The sequence below is a fragment of the Convolutriloba macropyga genome, chromosome 15 (genome assembly GCF_964194025.1).
Source record: "Convolutriloba macropyga chromosome 15, txConMacr16.3, whole genome shotgun sequence".
Classification (NCBI taxonomy): Eukaryota; Metazoa; Xenacoelomorpha; order Acoela; family Convolutidae; genus Convolutriloba; species Convolutriloba macropyga.
Genome location: NC_134482.1, coordinates 6676500 through 6691360, shown reverse-complemented (window position 1 = coordinate 6691360; position 14861 = coordinate 6676500). Strand labels below are relative to the sequence as shown.

Below are 14861 nucleotides of genomic sequence, written 5' to 3'. Positions count from 1 at the left end.
TAAGTCATGATATTTGGTTTTCAGTTAGTTTTAGCTACCAAAAACACATAAATATTTTTTGCGGAATTCAAAGTCTTGCAAGATTCTTGCAAGATTCTTGCAAGATTTTGAATCCTGGCTATTTTTTTTTCATTGAATTAGGCTTCGTAACTTGTTCAGTAAACAAAAACTTGCTTCAAAGATGTTTCCTAAAACACTTGTACCCAGATTTATTTTTTGGCCTTGATTGATATCTTGCAAGATTCTTGCAAGAATCTTGCAAGTTTTGAATCATCTTGCAAGATTCTTGCAAGATTTGAATCCGCTCATCACTAGGGCACCGAGAACATGTGAGCGCTCGAAAATGGTCTGATCAGAGCTCAATTCGGTCTAGCCATTTTGACCTGGGATAATATCAGGCTGTTGGTCTTGGTAAGATCCCTGAGTTAAAAAGGTTTGGTTGCAGACCAGCAGACCAGTTTTCATTTGTGATCCTGGGCACCGCTGTCTTTTTTCAGAGAAAATTAACCGAACAGGGTACTTTCACTCACATGTCTTGTCACGAATGCTTGTTCGAGAAACACGAAAAAACCTTGGAGGCTTTTTTCATGGGCGCCCTAGTGCCAGTGATTGTCTTAAATCTTGTCCTTTACGCTCTCTTTTCTCGCAAACTTCGAAATCGCAAAGTGGACGCAACCAAAAGACGTGATAAAATTCTGTCAAAAACGGTTCTACTCCTATCAGCATTCTGGATGATTCTCTGGTTTCCGATAATAATATTCCGGATTGCCTATGGATTTATGGAAACTCCTAATTTGGGAAAGCTGTTCGCGTACTTTTCACCAGGAGATTACATTCCTCTTAAAAGATACTACTTGACAGAGTTTGTTTTGGTGCAGATCTCAATTTTGTTCAGCTCCGTTAATTCACTCGTTCTTATTGTCCTCCTCAGTCCGTTTCATGAACCCTTGCTGAAACTGCGGAGGTTTATATTCATCTCTCAATGATTATCTCCTATAATACTTCCTAATGTCATTCTATGATGTCAGAAAACCGTGAATGAAAATAAAATAATAATCTTTTTCTATTTTTGGAAGCATAAATACTGTATTCTTTTCGAGCAGGCAAGCTCATATTTATTAGTTTATGCAACTTTTAGATAAAGTTTTGTTAGATTGAGTTCGGATGTATAAGTTGATCTGATCATGCTGACTAACTGCTATCTTTTTATTTTGCTGTTGGTTTTGCTCCATCATTTTTCGCCTCTTTGGAAAGAAACAAACTTTTGAAGAACTGCGAACTGTGAATGGGTCGACCTATTCAAAATAACTAGTTGTGTAATTTTTATATAATTTATTATTAATGCTTATTCAAAGACACGAAAACTCCATTCTCGCTACTTTTCTGATGCATAAATTTACTCCACATTTTCCCTTAAAATACAGTTTATTTTATTTGTTGACATGGTTAGCTTTTCCTAACCTTCCGCCATAACCTCAGTTTGAATGAAATTCTTTTTGAATGCACAGCAATTCCCCGATCATATTCGCAAATTTTCGTTTGGTATTGACTAGACCGAACAACCCAAAGTTGCTATATTGGCCATATTGCCATAAGGCGCGACCCAATTTCTTCCAGACCCTTGGGGGCGGTTGCAGCGGACCTCTTGTCCGCGACCCAAGTCGGTCTGGTCAATACCTGTCTTGGGTTGCGGACTTCATCCTAGGTATGCACCTGCCCTTTTGAGTAGCATAGGCGATCATCTGTTACTTTGACAAATTATCCGGCTTTTAAAAGTGCTTTCAACGCTCCAAATTTGAAAGATATTATGACCTAAAAAGAACGAGAATACTTTGCCGGTGCGCTTTGTCAAATAAACAATACAATTTCAAAGGTTTTCTGTTTTGAGGCTGAAGAAATTTGCCTTAAGTCTCTCTCAAAAACTTTGAATGATTTTTTTAACAAGCAGCTCAATGCTAGCCTTTGTATAAAAAGTTTTGAAAATCTATCTTGGCTGTCGTGGCTTATAGGTTTCTCCTTGAAAAATTTTGTTGTATAAGAAGCGGTTTTTATTTGGAGATTTTAAAAAAAAATATTGGTTAAACTGTCAAAGTTAAAAAAACTTATACAACAATTTGAACTATTCGTTTCATAAATAGCCTTTCAAAAAATTCTGTAGAGTTTTTCTTCATTTTCAATTTGACAATTAATTTAAGATTTTGGAGAGAAAACTTAAGTATTCGTTGAGCTGTCTTGTCCAGTAGTGATTGTCCTTTGTGGGCTCCTTTTAGAGCCTTGAAGTATAATGAGCTTGGACTACTTATTTCTGCGCGCGAAGTAGGCTTACCTATATCTCTCAGACTAGCCGACTCTGTGAAACACTGAAGGTATACTTCAATTATAACGATGTATAAAAGCGTTAACACCGGAGTCAGAGTTATACACATCGTGCAACTACTCTAATAGACTGACTACACTCAGTGGTGTTAAGGCTATATAAAAGAAAATAGTGTCTTCTCAGTCTCTGATTGGCTGGAAGAGTGCATCTAGTATTTCTACTGCTACATCCGTCCCGGGGTTACGAGTTTTAAATCTGGATCTGTGAGTTGTAGCAGAAATACGTCGGATGAGTGGTCCTCGTTGGAGAAGGAGGTTGGAGAGTGGCGTCTGTCGTCGAAGTGAACTTGTGACTTGTGCCATCGTATGGGAGTCCCTGTCAGTAGAGTGCTGACTAGTGTCGTCAGTAAGCAATCCGCTTCAAGTGTTGAGCCAGAAAGGGTCCCCGTTACAGGGTGTGCTGGCCAGTAACGTCTGTCCTATTAGAAAACCTAACTGTTTCTCACTGTTCCATAGTGAGGATTTGATCCCCGTTGGAGGATCGCTTGTAGTCTGTAGTCTCTGTCAGGCTGTACAAGGATATTTCTGTTTATCTCCATCTGGTACAGTGTTTTACCTGTCGGATTTACCAGCTTACTTTCTGGTTGTAATCCATCTTATAGCTACTGTGTGAGCTACTTGATCCCTTATACTCTTTGTGAGGTTTAATGCCTGCTGAGTATGCTCCGACAGGAGAATAGAAGGAAAGAATTGATCCTGATCTTGAATTGTTGCAAAGAAGAAAGGTATATGGAAAATTAACGAATAAAAAAATAAAAAGAGACATAGAAAGAAAAGAAAAGCTAAATAATTTAAAGTGAGTTGTTTTGAGAACTGTGAGTCTTAGAGTCTTTGTGAGTCAGTGGGCCCGATGTTGTAGGGCTCTGGCCTACTTTCTGAACTCGAAATGAGGGGTCCGATTATCAGGATTTCTGAGAAACTCGAGAAGATCGATGAATTCAATGGGGACAAGGATCGGGCGATGCGTTTGGCGTAAGGTTGTGCGAATAAGAAGTAGTTCTTAATGGGGTCGAAATTGCCCTGTGTTCCTTCGCAAAAGGTGTGGTTATTTACCTAACTCTAATTTAAATAGTAGGGTGACGTAAGGTTAGTGTTTGCGTACTGGAGATGTGAATTCATGTGTACAAGAGGAATAGTCCGATGAAAGAGAGGTTGTAAGAAAAGATATTTTTGTATTGTGTGTAGCATTTTTGTCCTATAGACTTTTTGAGTCTGGTTGTTTACATCCAGCTGCTTGGGATACAAAAAAATCAAACTGAACATAAAAAGGATTGCACTTCTGATACATGCGATAGGGGGCGACATCTCGTGTGAAGAGTGTGTTCAGATATTCTGCAAGGGCAAAGAATTACTTTGAGAAGAGCCGAAACTTTTTGTGGAGCTTAGATTAATCGGCAAGTGGAGGCACTCTAATGGGAGTTCCTTATCTCTACATTCATCTACATACTCATTTTCCAACTGTCCTAATGAGCATGAACTTGACGTCGGCTATAACGTGTAGAGTGGTAGAGTGGCAATGTAATCTATCCTCTCGGGGACATAAATACCTTGCTCCGTATTGATGCCCAGAGGGTTGGTGAGTTGCTGGAACTTAAAATTTGGCTTTCTACTCTGTGAAGTACTCCTTGCGTAGGAGCAACGTGGCTTACCCTAACCTTCGAAGACGAGGCTGTGGTCCTCTGGGATGGCTAGCGGTTGGCCGTGCAGGCGAATGTGGGGAGCGTACCTGGTAGATCTCGTGTTTCATAGCCTTGGGGCGTCTTCATGGGGAAAAATCAGTGCAGGAATAGTTATCGGTTGATGTTGGCCGATCATAAGGAGGAGGTTGAGGTAAAGTTGTTAGGGATTGAGGTTGAGGGATTGCCGGTCCGTTTCTGTGCCGGTCCGTTTCTGTGCGGAGGCTCGCGACAAATTAAAGTGGTGTGGGCATTACTGGTGGAGAGTAGATAAGCGGTTCTCTTCGTGGACGTGGGCAACGAATTCGGCCGGAGTCGTAGTAGGCCCAGTTGGGGACCACTGTTTCGGGTGTTCAGCGGACCGATTGTTCCGCAGCAACTTCATCAGCCCAAGAAGAGCTGTGAGGGAGTTGGGTTGGTGGCGGTGGCACCAATAATGGCGGTTGTGAAGACAAGGAGAACAATTGCGGTAACTGTGGCACCGGCTGAGAGCTTTGAAGCAGAAGTTCTTGTGACGAACTTATGGGTCCCATCTTTGTTGGAGGGCTTGTGTCGCTCTCAATATACAGACGTAATTCCCTGAAGACGAAGAGGAGGTTGCGGGAGAAGGCACTGGTTCACCCTCGCCTGAGTTGCTGAGTCTACAGAGTGTGTTTGTGGGGAGGCTTGGGCGATCATGACGAGGGCCGGCGTTTGTATCTCACACACAGGCTCGGGTACTGGGGGAAGCAGCACCAACGGCGTAAGAGGTGAGTGTAAGGTGTCACCGACATCCAGCTTAATAAGATCATATGCCGAGGGGTCGACATTGGGCTGAATAGGTGAACCTCTTTCCTGTGCGTTAGGAGTGACTGTCGTGTTGTCTCTAAAACAAATAAATGTATTAAATGCGAGTACTAGGTAGATTTAAGATTAATTCTTCGGGGATTTCCTGAAAAATAGGATCATCATCAAAAGAGTCTTTAGAAAGTGATAAAGCACGTGAGCGTTTCCGTTTACTAGAGTGGAAAGTGTGTAAATGTAGTGATTGAAAGTCAGGTTACTTATGTGATTCTAATGGTAATTCATAATATTCAAAAATAGATTTGGGGAGAGCAGAGGATCTAGGCTTGAATTAGTAGTAAAATTGTTGTGCACATGAGAGGAACATTTCGTATAGAAATTTTGAAATTTTCTTTGTAATAGATTCAATTCATTTTGAGAGTTTGTTGTTACTATCAATGGAGTGTTTCGTCTTTTTTTTAGGTTATGGTGGTTTATATTGTCTTGAATCAGATAGCAATACATCAAGATTGTTTTTGAGAATACTCCAAAAAATCCAGAGGTGATAATATTAGCTAATGTGATATTAGGGCTTAAAAATGATTTTAAATTGTACGCGTTAAATGCGCTACAATATAGTCCATAGAGGCACTGCCAAAAATTTAATACAATCCATATTATGGCTATTTCTTTTAATACGTACCCAGGTTATCAAAGCTGCCTAGGAGGGGTCCTTTTAAATAGTTGCGTTGACTAAATCACGCCAATCGAACGGCGAAGTGTGAATTTTTTTCCGTTGATATTTTTTTCCGAGTTTATTGAAATAGTTGTTGTATCGGCCTTGTAGTTGTGAAAATTGTGCTTGTAATTGTGCTTCATTTGCAAGGTATGCAAAATTGACAGCTTGTGCTACTTCAAATTTTTCGGCGGCGTCATCTACTAATTGGTTAAATTTCATTCTAACTATCGAGTTTGCCCAATCTCTTTGACTATATATGCCAAGTTGTTGTGCAGTGAATTCCACGTGGGTAAAACGGCTTTGAATTTCGTCTGTTGTGAAATTTTTAACATGATTTTGCGCTTTAATTGGGTAAGGCGTTAGACGGTATTACTCATCGTCATCGAGATTGTGTAAAATTTGATGATCAGAATTTTCGGCTTTTCATGGTGCTTTAAAATTTCAAGGAAAAGTGTTGCGTGTAAACTGATCTACAAATTGCAGTTCGTTTTGATAAAATACAGGAATTCGTTCAAAGATTAGTTTTCCAGAACATACACTGGTGATGAAACGGTTTTGGCATGGAAAAGTGAGATAAGATTAGAACTTTTAAGTGTAGCGACTGTGTTTCTCTGTCCTGAGATAACATATCCAACAAATGGAAATTGTTGTGTTAATAAAATAAAACCGCTCTGTTTTAAATCGCGGTCAAGATCGCAGAGTTTTGTTATAATTTGAGAAACTTGTGTGGTCCATCTCAAGTAATATTCTGCTAATCTTGTAAGCAAGTTCAGCATCTATTTGTACATTACGAAAATAGATTTGGGGAGAGCAGAGGATCTAAGCTTGAATTAGTATTAAAATTGTTGTGCACAGGAGAGGAACATTTCTTAAAGAAATTTTCAAATTTTCTTTGTAATAGATTCAATTCAACGTTAGAGTTGTTGTATTACTATCAATGGAGTGTTTTCGTCTTTTTTTAGGTTATGGTGGTTTATATTGTCTAGAATCAGAGTGCAATGCATGAAAGATTGTTTTTGAGAGTACTCCAAAAATTCAGAGGTGATAATCTTAGCTAATGTGATATTAGGGCTCAAAAGTGATTTTAAATTGTACGCGTTAAATGCTCAACAAAATAGTCCATAGAGGCACTGCCAAAAATTTAATACAATCCATATTATGGCTATTTCTTTTAATACGTACCCAGGTTATCAAAGCTGCCTAGGAGGGGTCCTTTTAAATAGTTGCGTTGACTAAATCACGCCAATCGAACGGCGAAGTGTGAATTTTTTTCCGTTAATAATTTTTTCCGAGTTTATTGAAATAGTTGTTGTATCGGCCTTGTAGTTGTGAAAATTGTGCTTGTAATTGTGCTTCATTTGCAAGGTATGCAAAGTTGACAGCTTGTGCTACTTCAAACTTTTCGGCGGCGTCATCTACTAATTGGTTAAATTTCATTCCAGCTATCGAGTTTGCCCAATCTCTTGGACTATATATGCCAAGTTGTTGTGCAGTGAATTCCACGTGGGTAAAACGGCTTTGAATTTCCTCTGTTGTGAAATTTTTAACATGATTTTGCGCTGTAATTGGGTAAGGCGTTAGACGGTATGACTCATCGTCATCGAGATTGAGTGAAATTTGATGATCAGAATTTTCGGCTTTTCATGGTGCTTTAATATATCAAGGAAAAGTGTTGCGTGTAAACTGATCTACAAATTTGAGATCGTTTTGATAAAACACAGGAATTCGTTCAAAGATTAGTTTTCCAGAACATACACTGGTGATGAAACGGTTTTGGCTTGGAAAAGTGAGATAAGATTAGAACTTTTAAGTGTAGCGACTGTGTTTCTCTGTCCTGAGATAACATATCCAACAAATGGAAATTGTTGTGTTAATAAAATAAAACCGCTCTGTTTTAATTCGCGGTCAAGATCGCAGAGTTTTGTTATAAATTGAGAAACTTGTGTGGTCCATCTCAAGTAATATTCTGCTAACCTTGTAAGCAAGTTCAGCATCTATTTGTACATTACGAAAATAGATTTGGGGAGAGCAGAGGATCTATGCTTGAATTAGTATTAAAATTGTTGTGCACAGGAGAGGAACATTTCTTAAAGAAATTTTCAAATTTTCTTTGTAATAGATTCAATTCAACGTTAGAGTTGTTGTATTACTATCAATGGAGTGTTTTCGTCTTTTTTTTAGGTTATGGTGGTTTATATTGTCTAGAATCAGAGTGCAATACATGAAAGATTGTTTTTGAGAGTACTCCAAAAATTCAGAGGTGATAATCTTAGCTAATGTGATATTAGGGCTTAAAAGTGATTTTAAATTGTACGCGTTAAATGCTCAAAAAAATAGTCCATAGAGGCAGTGCCAAAAATTTAATACAATCCATATTATGGCTATTTCTTTTAATACGTACCCAGGTCATCAAATCTGCCTAGGAGGGGTCCTTTTAAATAGTTGCGTTGACTAAATCACGCCAATCGAACGGCGAAGTGTGAATTTTTTTCCGTTAATAATTTTTTCCGAGTTTATTGAAATAGTTGTTGTATCGGCCTTGTAGTTGTGAAAATTGTGCTTGTAATTGTGCTTCATTTGCAAGGTATGCAAAAATGACAGCTTGTGCTACTTCAAATTTTTCGGCGGCGTCATCTACTAATTGGTTAAATTTCATTCTAACTATTGAGTTTGCCCAATCTCTTTGACTATATATGCCAAGTTGTTGTGCAGTGAATTCCACGTGGGTAAAACGGCTTTGAATTTCGTCTGTTGTAAAATTTTTAACATGATTTTGCGCTGTAATTGGGTAAGGCGTTAGACGGTATGACTCATCGTCATCGAGATTGGGTGAAATTTGATGATCAAAATTTTCGGCCTTTCATGGTGCTTTAATATATCAAGGAAAAGTGTTGCGTGTAAACTGATCTACAAATTGGAGATCGTTTTGATAAAATACAGGAATTCGTTCAAAGATTAGTTTTCCAGAACATACACTGGTGATGAAACGGTTTTGGCTTGGAAAAGTGAGATAAGATTAGAACTTTTAAGTGTAGCGACTGTGTTTCTCTGTCCTGAGATAACATATCCAACAAATGGAAATTGTTGTGTTAATAAAATAAAACCGCTCTGTTTTAAATCGCGGTCAAGATCGCAGAGTTTTGTTATAAATTGAGAAACTTGTGTGGTCCATCTCAAGTAATATTCTGCTAACCTTGTAAGCAAGTTCAGCATCTATTTGTACATTACGAAAATAGATTTGGGGAGAGCAGAGGATCTATGCTTGAATTAGTATTAAAATTGTTGTGCACAGGAGAGGAACATTTCTTAAAGAAATTTTCAAATTTTCTTTGTAATAGATTCAATTCAACGTTAGAGTTGTTGTATTACTATCAATGGAGTGTTTTCGTCTTTTTTTAGGTTATGGTGGTTTATATTGTCTAGAATCAGAGTGCAATACATGAAAGATTGTTTTTGAGAGTACTCCAAAAATTCAGAGGTGATAATCTTAGCTAATGTGATATTACGGCTTAAAAGTGATTTTAAATTGTACGCGTTAAATGCTCAACAAAATAGTCCATAGAGGCACTGCCAAAAATTTAAAAAAATCCATATTATGGCTATTTCTTTTGATACGTACCAAAATTATCCAAAGATGTCGATGAGGGGTCCTTTTAAATAGTTGCGTTGATTAAATCACTCCAATCGAGACACGAAGTGTGAATTCTTTTCCGTTAACAAAGAGTTTATTGAAATAATTGTTGTATCGGCTTTGTAGTTGTGAAAATTGTGCTTGTAATTTTGCTTCATTTGCATGGTATGCAAAGTTGACAGCTTGTGCTACTTCAAATTTTTTAGCGGCGTCATCTACTAGCTGGTTAAATTTCACTCTAACTATCGAGTTTGTCCAATCTCTTTGACTATATATGCCAAGTTGTTGTGCAATGAATTCCACCTGGGTAAAACGGCTTTGAATTTCGTCTGTTGTGAAATTTTTAACAAGATTTCGCGCTGTAATTCGGTAAGGCTTTAGACTGTATGACTCATCGTCATCGAGATTGAGTGAAATTTGTTGATCAGATTTTTCGGCTTTACATGGTGCTTTAATATACCAAGGAAAAGTCTTGCGTGTAAACTGATCTACAAATTGGAGTTTGTTTTGATAAAATATAGGAAATCGTTCAAAATTAGTTTTCCAGAACATACACTGGTGATGGAACGGTTCTGCCTTGGAAAATTGAGAAAAGATTAGAACTTTTAAGTGTAGCGACTGTGTTTCGCTGTCCTGAGATAACATTTCCAACAAGTGATATTTTTGTGTTAATAAAATAAAACCGCTCTGTTTTAAATCGCGGTCAAGATCGCAGAGTTTTGTTGTAAATTGAGAAACTTGTGTGGTCCATCTCAAGTAATATTTTGCTAATCTTTAAAGCAAGTTCAGCATCTATCTGTACATTACGATGTACAGCACCAAACCAGTTTTGTTTACGAAAGAGTTGTTATTAATCAGGTTTACGATAAACTGGCGATTCTTGTGGAATTCCATATCCGTAACGAATATCTGCTTTAGTATGTGGTGTGATAGAGGGTGATTTATCTGGTATAGTGAGGGGTTAATCTTTAAATTCGGGTGATGTTTTGCCTGTGACAAAATTAAAACCTTCGTCATTTTGCACAAAAATATCTTGATATTGTGTCAGGTAATAAGGGCGGTTGATTGTGTTGATGTCAAATGTTGATTTTGTTATCGGGAAGCGTTTCAATAAAATAGCGTTTTTGAATTTTAATCATTCGTGCATGAGATCTACAAACATCAAAAATTTTGCAGTGAGTATTAGAATCCCAAATAACTGCTTTTATAGCGTGATTAGGAAGGCAATAGCTTCTCTCAAGACCAAATTTAATGCGTGTTTTTGCCATAATAAATGCTTTCTGATTTTACGTCAAAACTAAGCGTGATGTTAGTTGTTTGAAGTGACCATCCTAGAATGTGAATGATATGACATTCGTGTTGTGGTTTGTTTCGGGGACAGTTAGCCCAGGCATGGTCTCTGTCATTAGGGATCCATTCATGAACCCCTGGCTCATTTACCATGTTTCCGTGTTGGAAAGCAAATGGTTGGAAACAATCAAAATGAAAACGGCCTTGTTTGGCTTCAATATTTGCTTGCCAGCGCTGATCATTTAGTACATCAAACTGTATCATTTGTGGGTGAAAGTGATGTTTGCTCACGAGACCAACGCGTGCAAGTTCTCAAGGAGCTTCAAGTTCTGTGGGAAAAAAAGATCTTTTCATATTGTTATCACACCAATTATCTTGATCAAACCGGAAGCCTCTCTTAAGTGAGATTTTGTGGCAAAAACTTCCTTTGTCGCTAAACTTTGCATATATGCGCGTACGTGAAGTGTTCGAATTTCTGAAAAGATGGATACTTGGGCAGGGAGGATTTGAAAATCTGCTTGCGTGATTTTGCATTCGCTAGTCTTATTGAGCTTATAATACTGCAAGTTTGTGATATGATGTGGGGAGCAATTATACTGAGTGACTATTGGATCTTGTAGTCCTCAATCCGGATTGGAAATATAGCGATTGTCAACCTGAATTGGTTGTTTTATGGGAAGTGGAATTGAAAATAATAAATTAGCAAGGAAGATGATCAAACTTGTAGTGGACATGAGTAGAAGAGTCCGGAGTGGGGGTTGTGAAAAACAAAACATCCTGCAGTGGTTCTTGTGAATCTATCAAATTTATAGTGAATTTCTTGAAAAATAAAAGGCTATAGGTTTGTTTCAGCTCTCAAGATAGGTGGAGCATCTGCTTGGGGATGAAAGATTAGTTTATCTTGTTCAACTACTATCTCTACAGAGACAGTGATTATAGATTGTTTTAATAAGTCGTGCGCTCTTTTTTTGTACTAGTGTGATTTTATATGCTAGTATTTGTTTGTTTCGCCCAATTATGCCTTTGTTCTCCGTTTTTATGATCTCCAAAAAAGCGGGTGGGGGGACGACAATTTCTGGATAGAATTTTAATGGTAAAGTAGGAAAACTTCTAGTAGTGTCTGGTCGTTTTCCGAGGCAATGGTGAAAATGTTGATCAGTGTCTGGAGTAGGGGAATTTGAACTAAGAGTGATTACAGATGCGGTTCCTTGAAAACTGAGTGATAGTGAACTTCGAAAAGAAGGAGATGAATTGACTAAATTGAATGAGTGGTTCCAGTGAGCTTGTGAAAGCAAACAATCAATATTAGTTATTGGCCCTTGTGGCGAAAAAAAGAGGATTATTTTCAATTTGTGATGGAGTAGGGAAAGAAATATGAGAGCTGAAAGTGGATCAGAGTTAGAAGTGTCAGAAATTAGGCTAATATCTTGTGGTGTAACCTCTTTTCAGAAACAGTGTGAATTGGCTGTGATTTGTTTTATTTGAGTTTGCAAAATTAATTGGTTGAGTGGAAAATTGTGGAGTATTCGCGTAATTTTATAATTCAGGTTGTGGTGCTGGTGGTGGAGCAGGTATAAGTGGTGTTTTTTGTTGTAAGGTAGCGTATGCAAGGAAGTCTGAATATGGCATTAGTTATTTGTGTTTATTTGTTGCTGTTGTTTTTGTTGTTGTGTTTGCGCATGGCGTATTTGCGCTTGAATTTGATAGGGGGTTATGGGATTACTGATTGAGGGGTAAAGAGGGCGAGAGTGTCCAGTAGAACGAGGTCTATCTGCAATTTTGGACAGTGGTTATGACTGAGCATGGGTGTTCTTCGGTTTCGTGTGCTTGTGATTTTGTATTAAAGAGTTTAAACGATGACTTTTTGGGGGTGGATTTTTCAGTAGCGTCACTCTATGAGCAACTTGGTTATTCTGGGGCGGGGGAGCAATTGGGTTTGTGTTGGCTTGCTGATTAGTGCACGCAATTGTGACAATATTCGTTAGCCCAATGTGTGGGAATTATCACAATAAAGTACTTTATAGTGAAAGAAAGATGGAATAACAACTGTTGATAAATTTAAAGTGGGTGTACTAACTCGGATTGCTGCGAAGGGTGATTCTGGTGGGAGGACATGGTGTTGATAGATGAAATCTAAAAAAAGGCAGAGTAAACTGTTAGCAACTCTTCAACTGTGTATTTTTTTTGTGCGGAAGAAAAAAATCAAAAGAAAAAAAGTTATTAACACTATTCAACAAAGTTTTGTGAGTTGTTGTTTGGCAAGTTGTTGGTATTGCTCATCTAATTTAAGAAGTTCTTTTATGTTTTTTATGTCGTAAGAAGCTGGGATAGCATCTATGTTCAAGTCTAGGTTTAAGTAAAAACTATATCGTTATAGAAAAATTCAAAAACCTTTGGTGTTGATTGTGGTGGAAAGGTTGGTATATAAAAAAAAGATCGTTGTTAAAGTTCCTAATATAAAAAAGCAATTCACAACAAGTGTGAATATAGTATGTGGTCTGAATTACAAAAGATAACGTGGAAACGTATCTGTTTTGCTTTAAAACTCTTAATATGTCTGAAAGTGTCTGCGTATAGGGTTATACGAAACAACACTTCAAGTCTGTGTTGTGAATTAATGTGCATACCTGTTTGTTGTTTGAAGAATAGAGAAGCTTTTAGTACCGTGAAACAGAAAGTTGGAGATTGTATTGAGAGCTTTGGCTGCTTGCTTTAGCTTCTTTGTGGTGGAAAGATTGGTAGACAAAAGAAAATATGTTCGTTGTTAAAGTCCCTAATATAAAAAACACATTCACAAAAAAAGTGTGAATATATAGTATGTGGTCTGAATTGCAAAAGTTAACATGGAAGCGTATCTGTTTTTCTTTAAAACTCTGGATATATCTGAGAGTGTTTGCGTATAGGGTTATACGAAACAACACTTCAAGTCTGTGTTGTGAAATAATGTGCATACCTGTTTGTTGTTTGGAGAAGAGAGGAGCTTTCAGTACCGTGAAACAAAAAAGTTGGAGTTGTATTGAGAGCTTTGGCTGCTTGCTTTAGCTTCTTTGTGGCGGAAAGATTGGTAGATAAAAGAAAGCAATATGTTCGTTGTTAAGATCTCTAATATAAAAAAAACCATTCACAAAAAAAGTGTGAATATAGTTTGTGGTCTGAATTATAAAAGATAACGTGGAAACGTATCTGTTTTGCTTCAAAACTCTGAATATATCTGAAAGTGATTGCGTATAGGTTTCTACGAAACAACACTTCAAGTCTGTGTTGTGAGGTAATGTGCATACCTGTTTGTTGTTTGAAGAAGAGAGGAACTTTCAGTACTGTGAGACAGAAAGTTGGAGATTAAAATGAGAGTTTTGGTTGGTTGCTTTTGCTTCTTTGAGCTGATTTGACTTTGATGCGTTAGCTGGATAGATTTGAAGCGAAGAACTGTGCTGTGAGACAGATCTGAGTTTACAGAGAGAGAGAGAGAGAGAGAGAGAGAGAGAGAGAGAGAGAGAGAGAGAGAGGTAGTGAGAGAGAGAGAGAGAAAGGGAGAGAGAGAGAGAGCGAAAATATATTACAGTTGGAAAAGATTTTTTTTCAACAGTTGAAAAGAAATTTGAAAAAAAAACTTAGAAAATAAAAAAGTTAGAAATTGTGTGTGTGTGTGTATGTGTGTGTGTGTGTGTGTGTGTGTGTGAGAGAGAGAGAGAGAGAGAGAGAGAGAGAGAGAGAGAGAGAGTTAAAGACATGTTGAGACAAGAGAGAAGTTGCGAGAGTGAAGTTGGAAGTTCGAAGTTTTTATTAAGAGAAGAGAGAAGAGAGGAAACTAAGTTGCAAGCAGGTGGACTGTGAATTGATTTTAGACGATGCGATTTAGCCTGTTCACGACTTTCTTTCGGAAAGAAAAGAATTACCGAAGCTTATATCGTTAAATAATTTGAATTGGGAATTATTCCCAGACCAATCTGTGGGTTGGCTACTAACTTAACTTTTAGTTAAATTTCTTTCCTTTAATTTCGAGAAGATATGCTTATAATTCCCTGTTGCTTATAATTTCATTGGCTGATGGATGGGTTTTTGTTGTTCTGCTAGGTTATCAGGCGAACAGATATTCCGTATGCTTTTTTAACTCGGTGGAGGGGCTTTGTCATTTTCCCAGTGAAGGTAATTGTGTTTGAGTGGAGAGGGGTGAAAGAACTACCCGAATTATCCCCTCGTGTAGGAGAACTCAGGAGAACTGAGGTACTTTTATTGTATTTCCATTTATGGGATATTTAGTGCGTTGTACTAGTTTGTATTGGGCTAAAGAGAGTGAGAGAACCAATTTTGTGCGTTGCAATAGTAGCAAAATAATGTTTTAGAAGTCCGTTGTTCGCAAAGCTTAAAATTTCGACTTGGTAAAAGA

General features: G+C 37.7%; 1 protein-coding gene across 1 annotated transcript in view; it reads right to left on the bottom strand.

Moving 5' to 3' along the window:
- Positions 1-536: 536 nt before the first annotated feature.
- LOC142354335 (uncharacterized) overlaps positions 537-14861 on the bottom strand; it is a 35814-nt gene continuing 21489 nt past the window's right edge. Inside the window, exon 5 of the mRNA XM_075406609.1 lies at positions 537-956. Within this exon, the coding sequence (XP_075262724.1) occupies positions 938-956 (19 nt within the window). The 3' untranslated portion in view covers positions 537-937. The remainder of the gene's footprint in view (positions 957-14861) is intronic.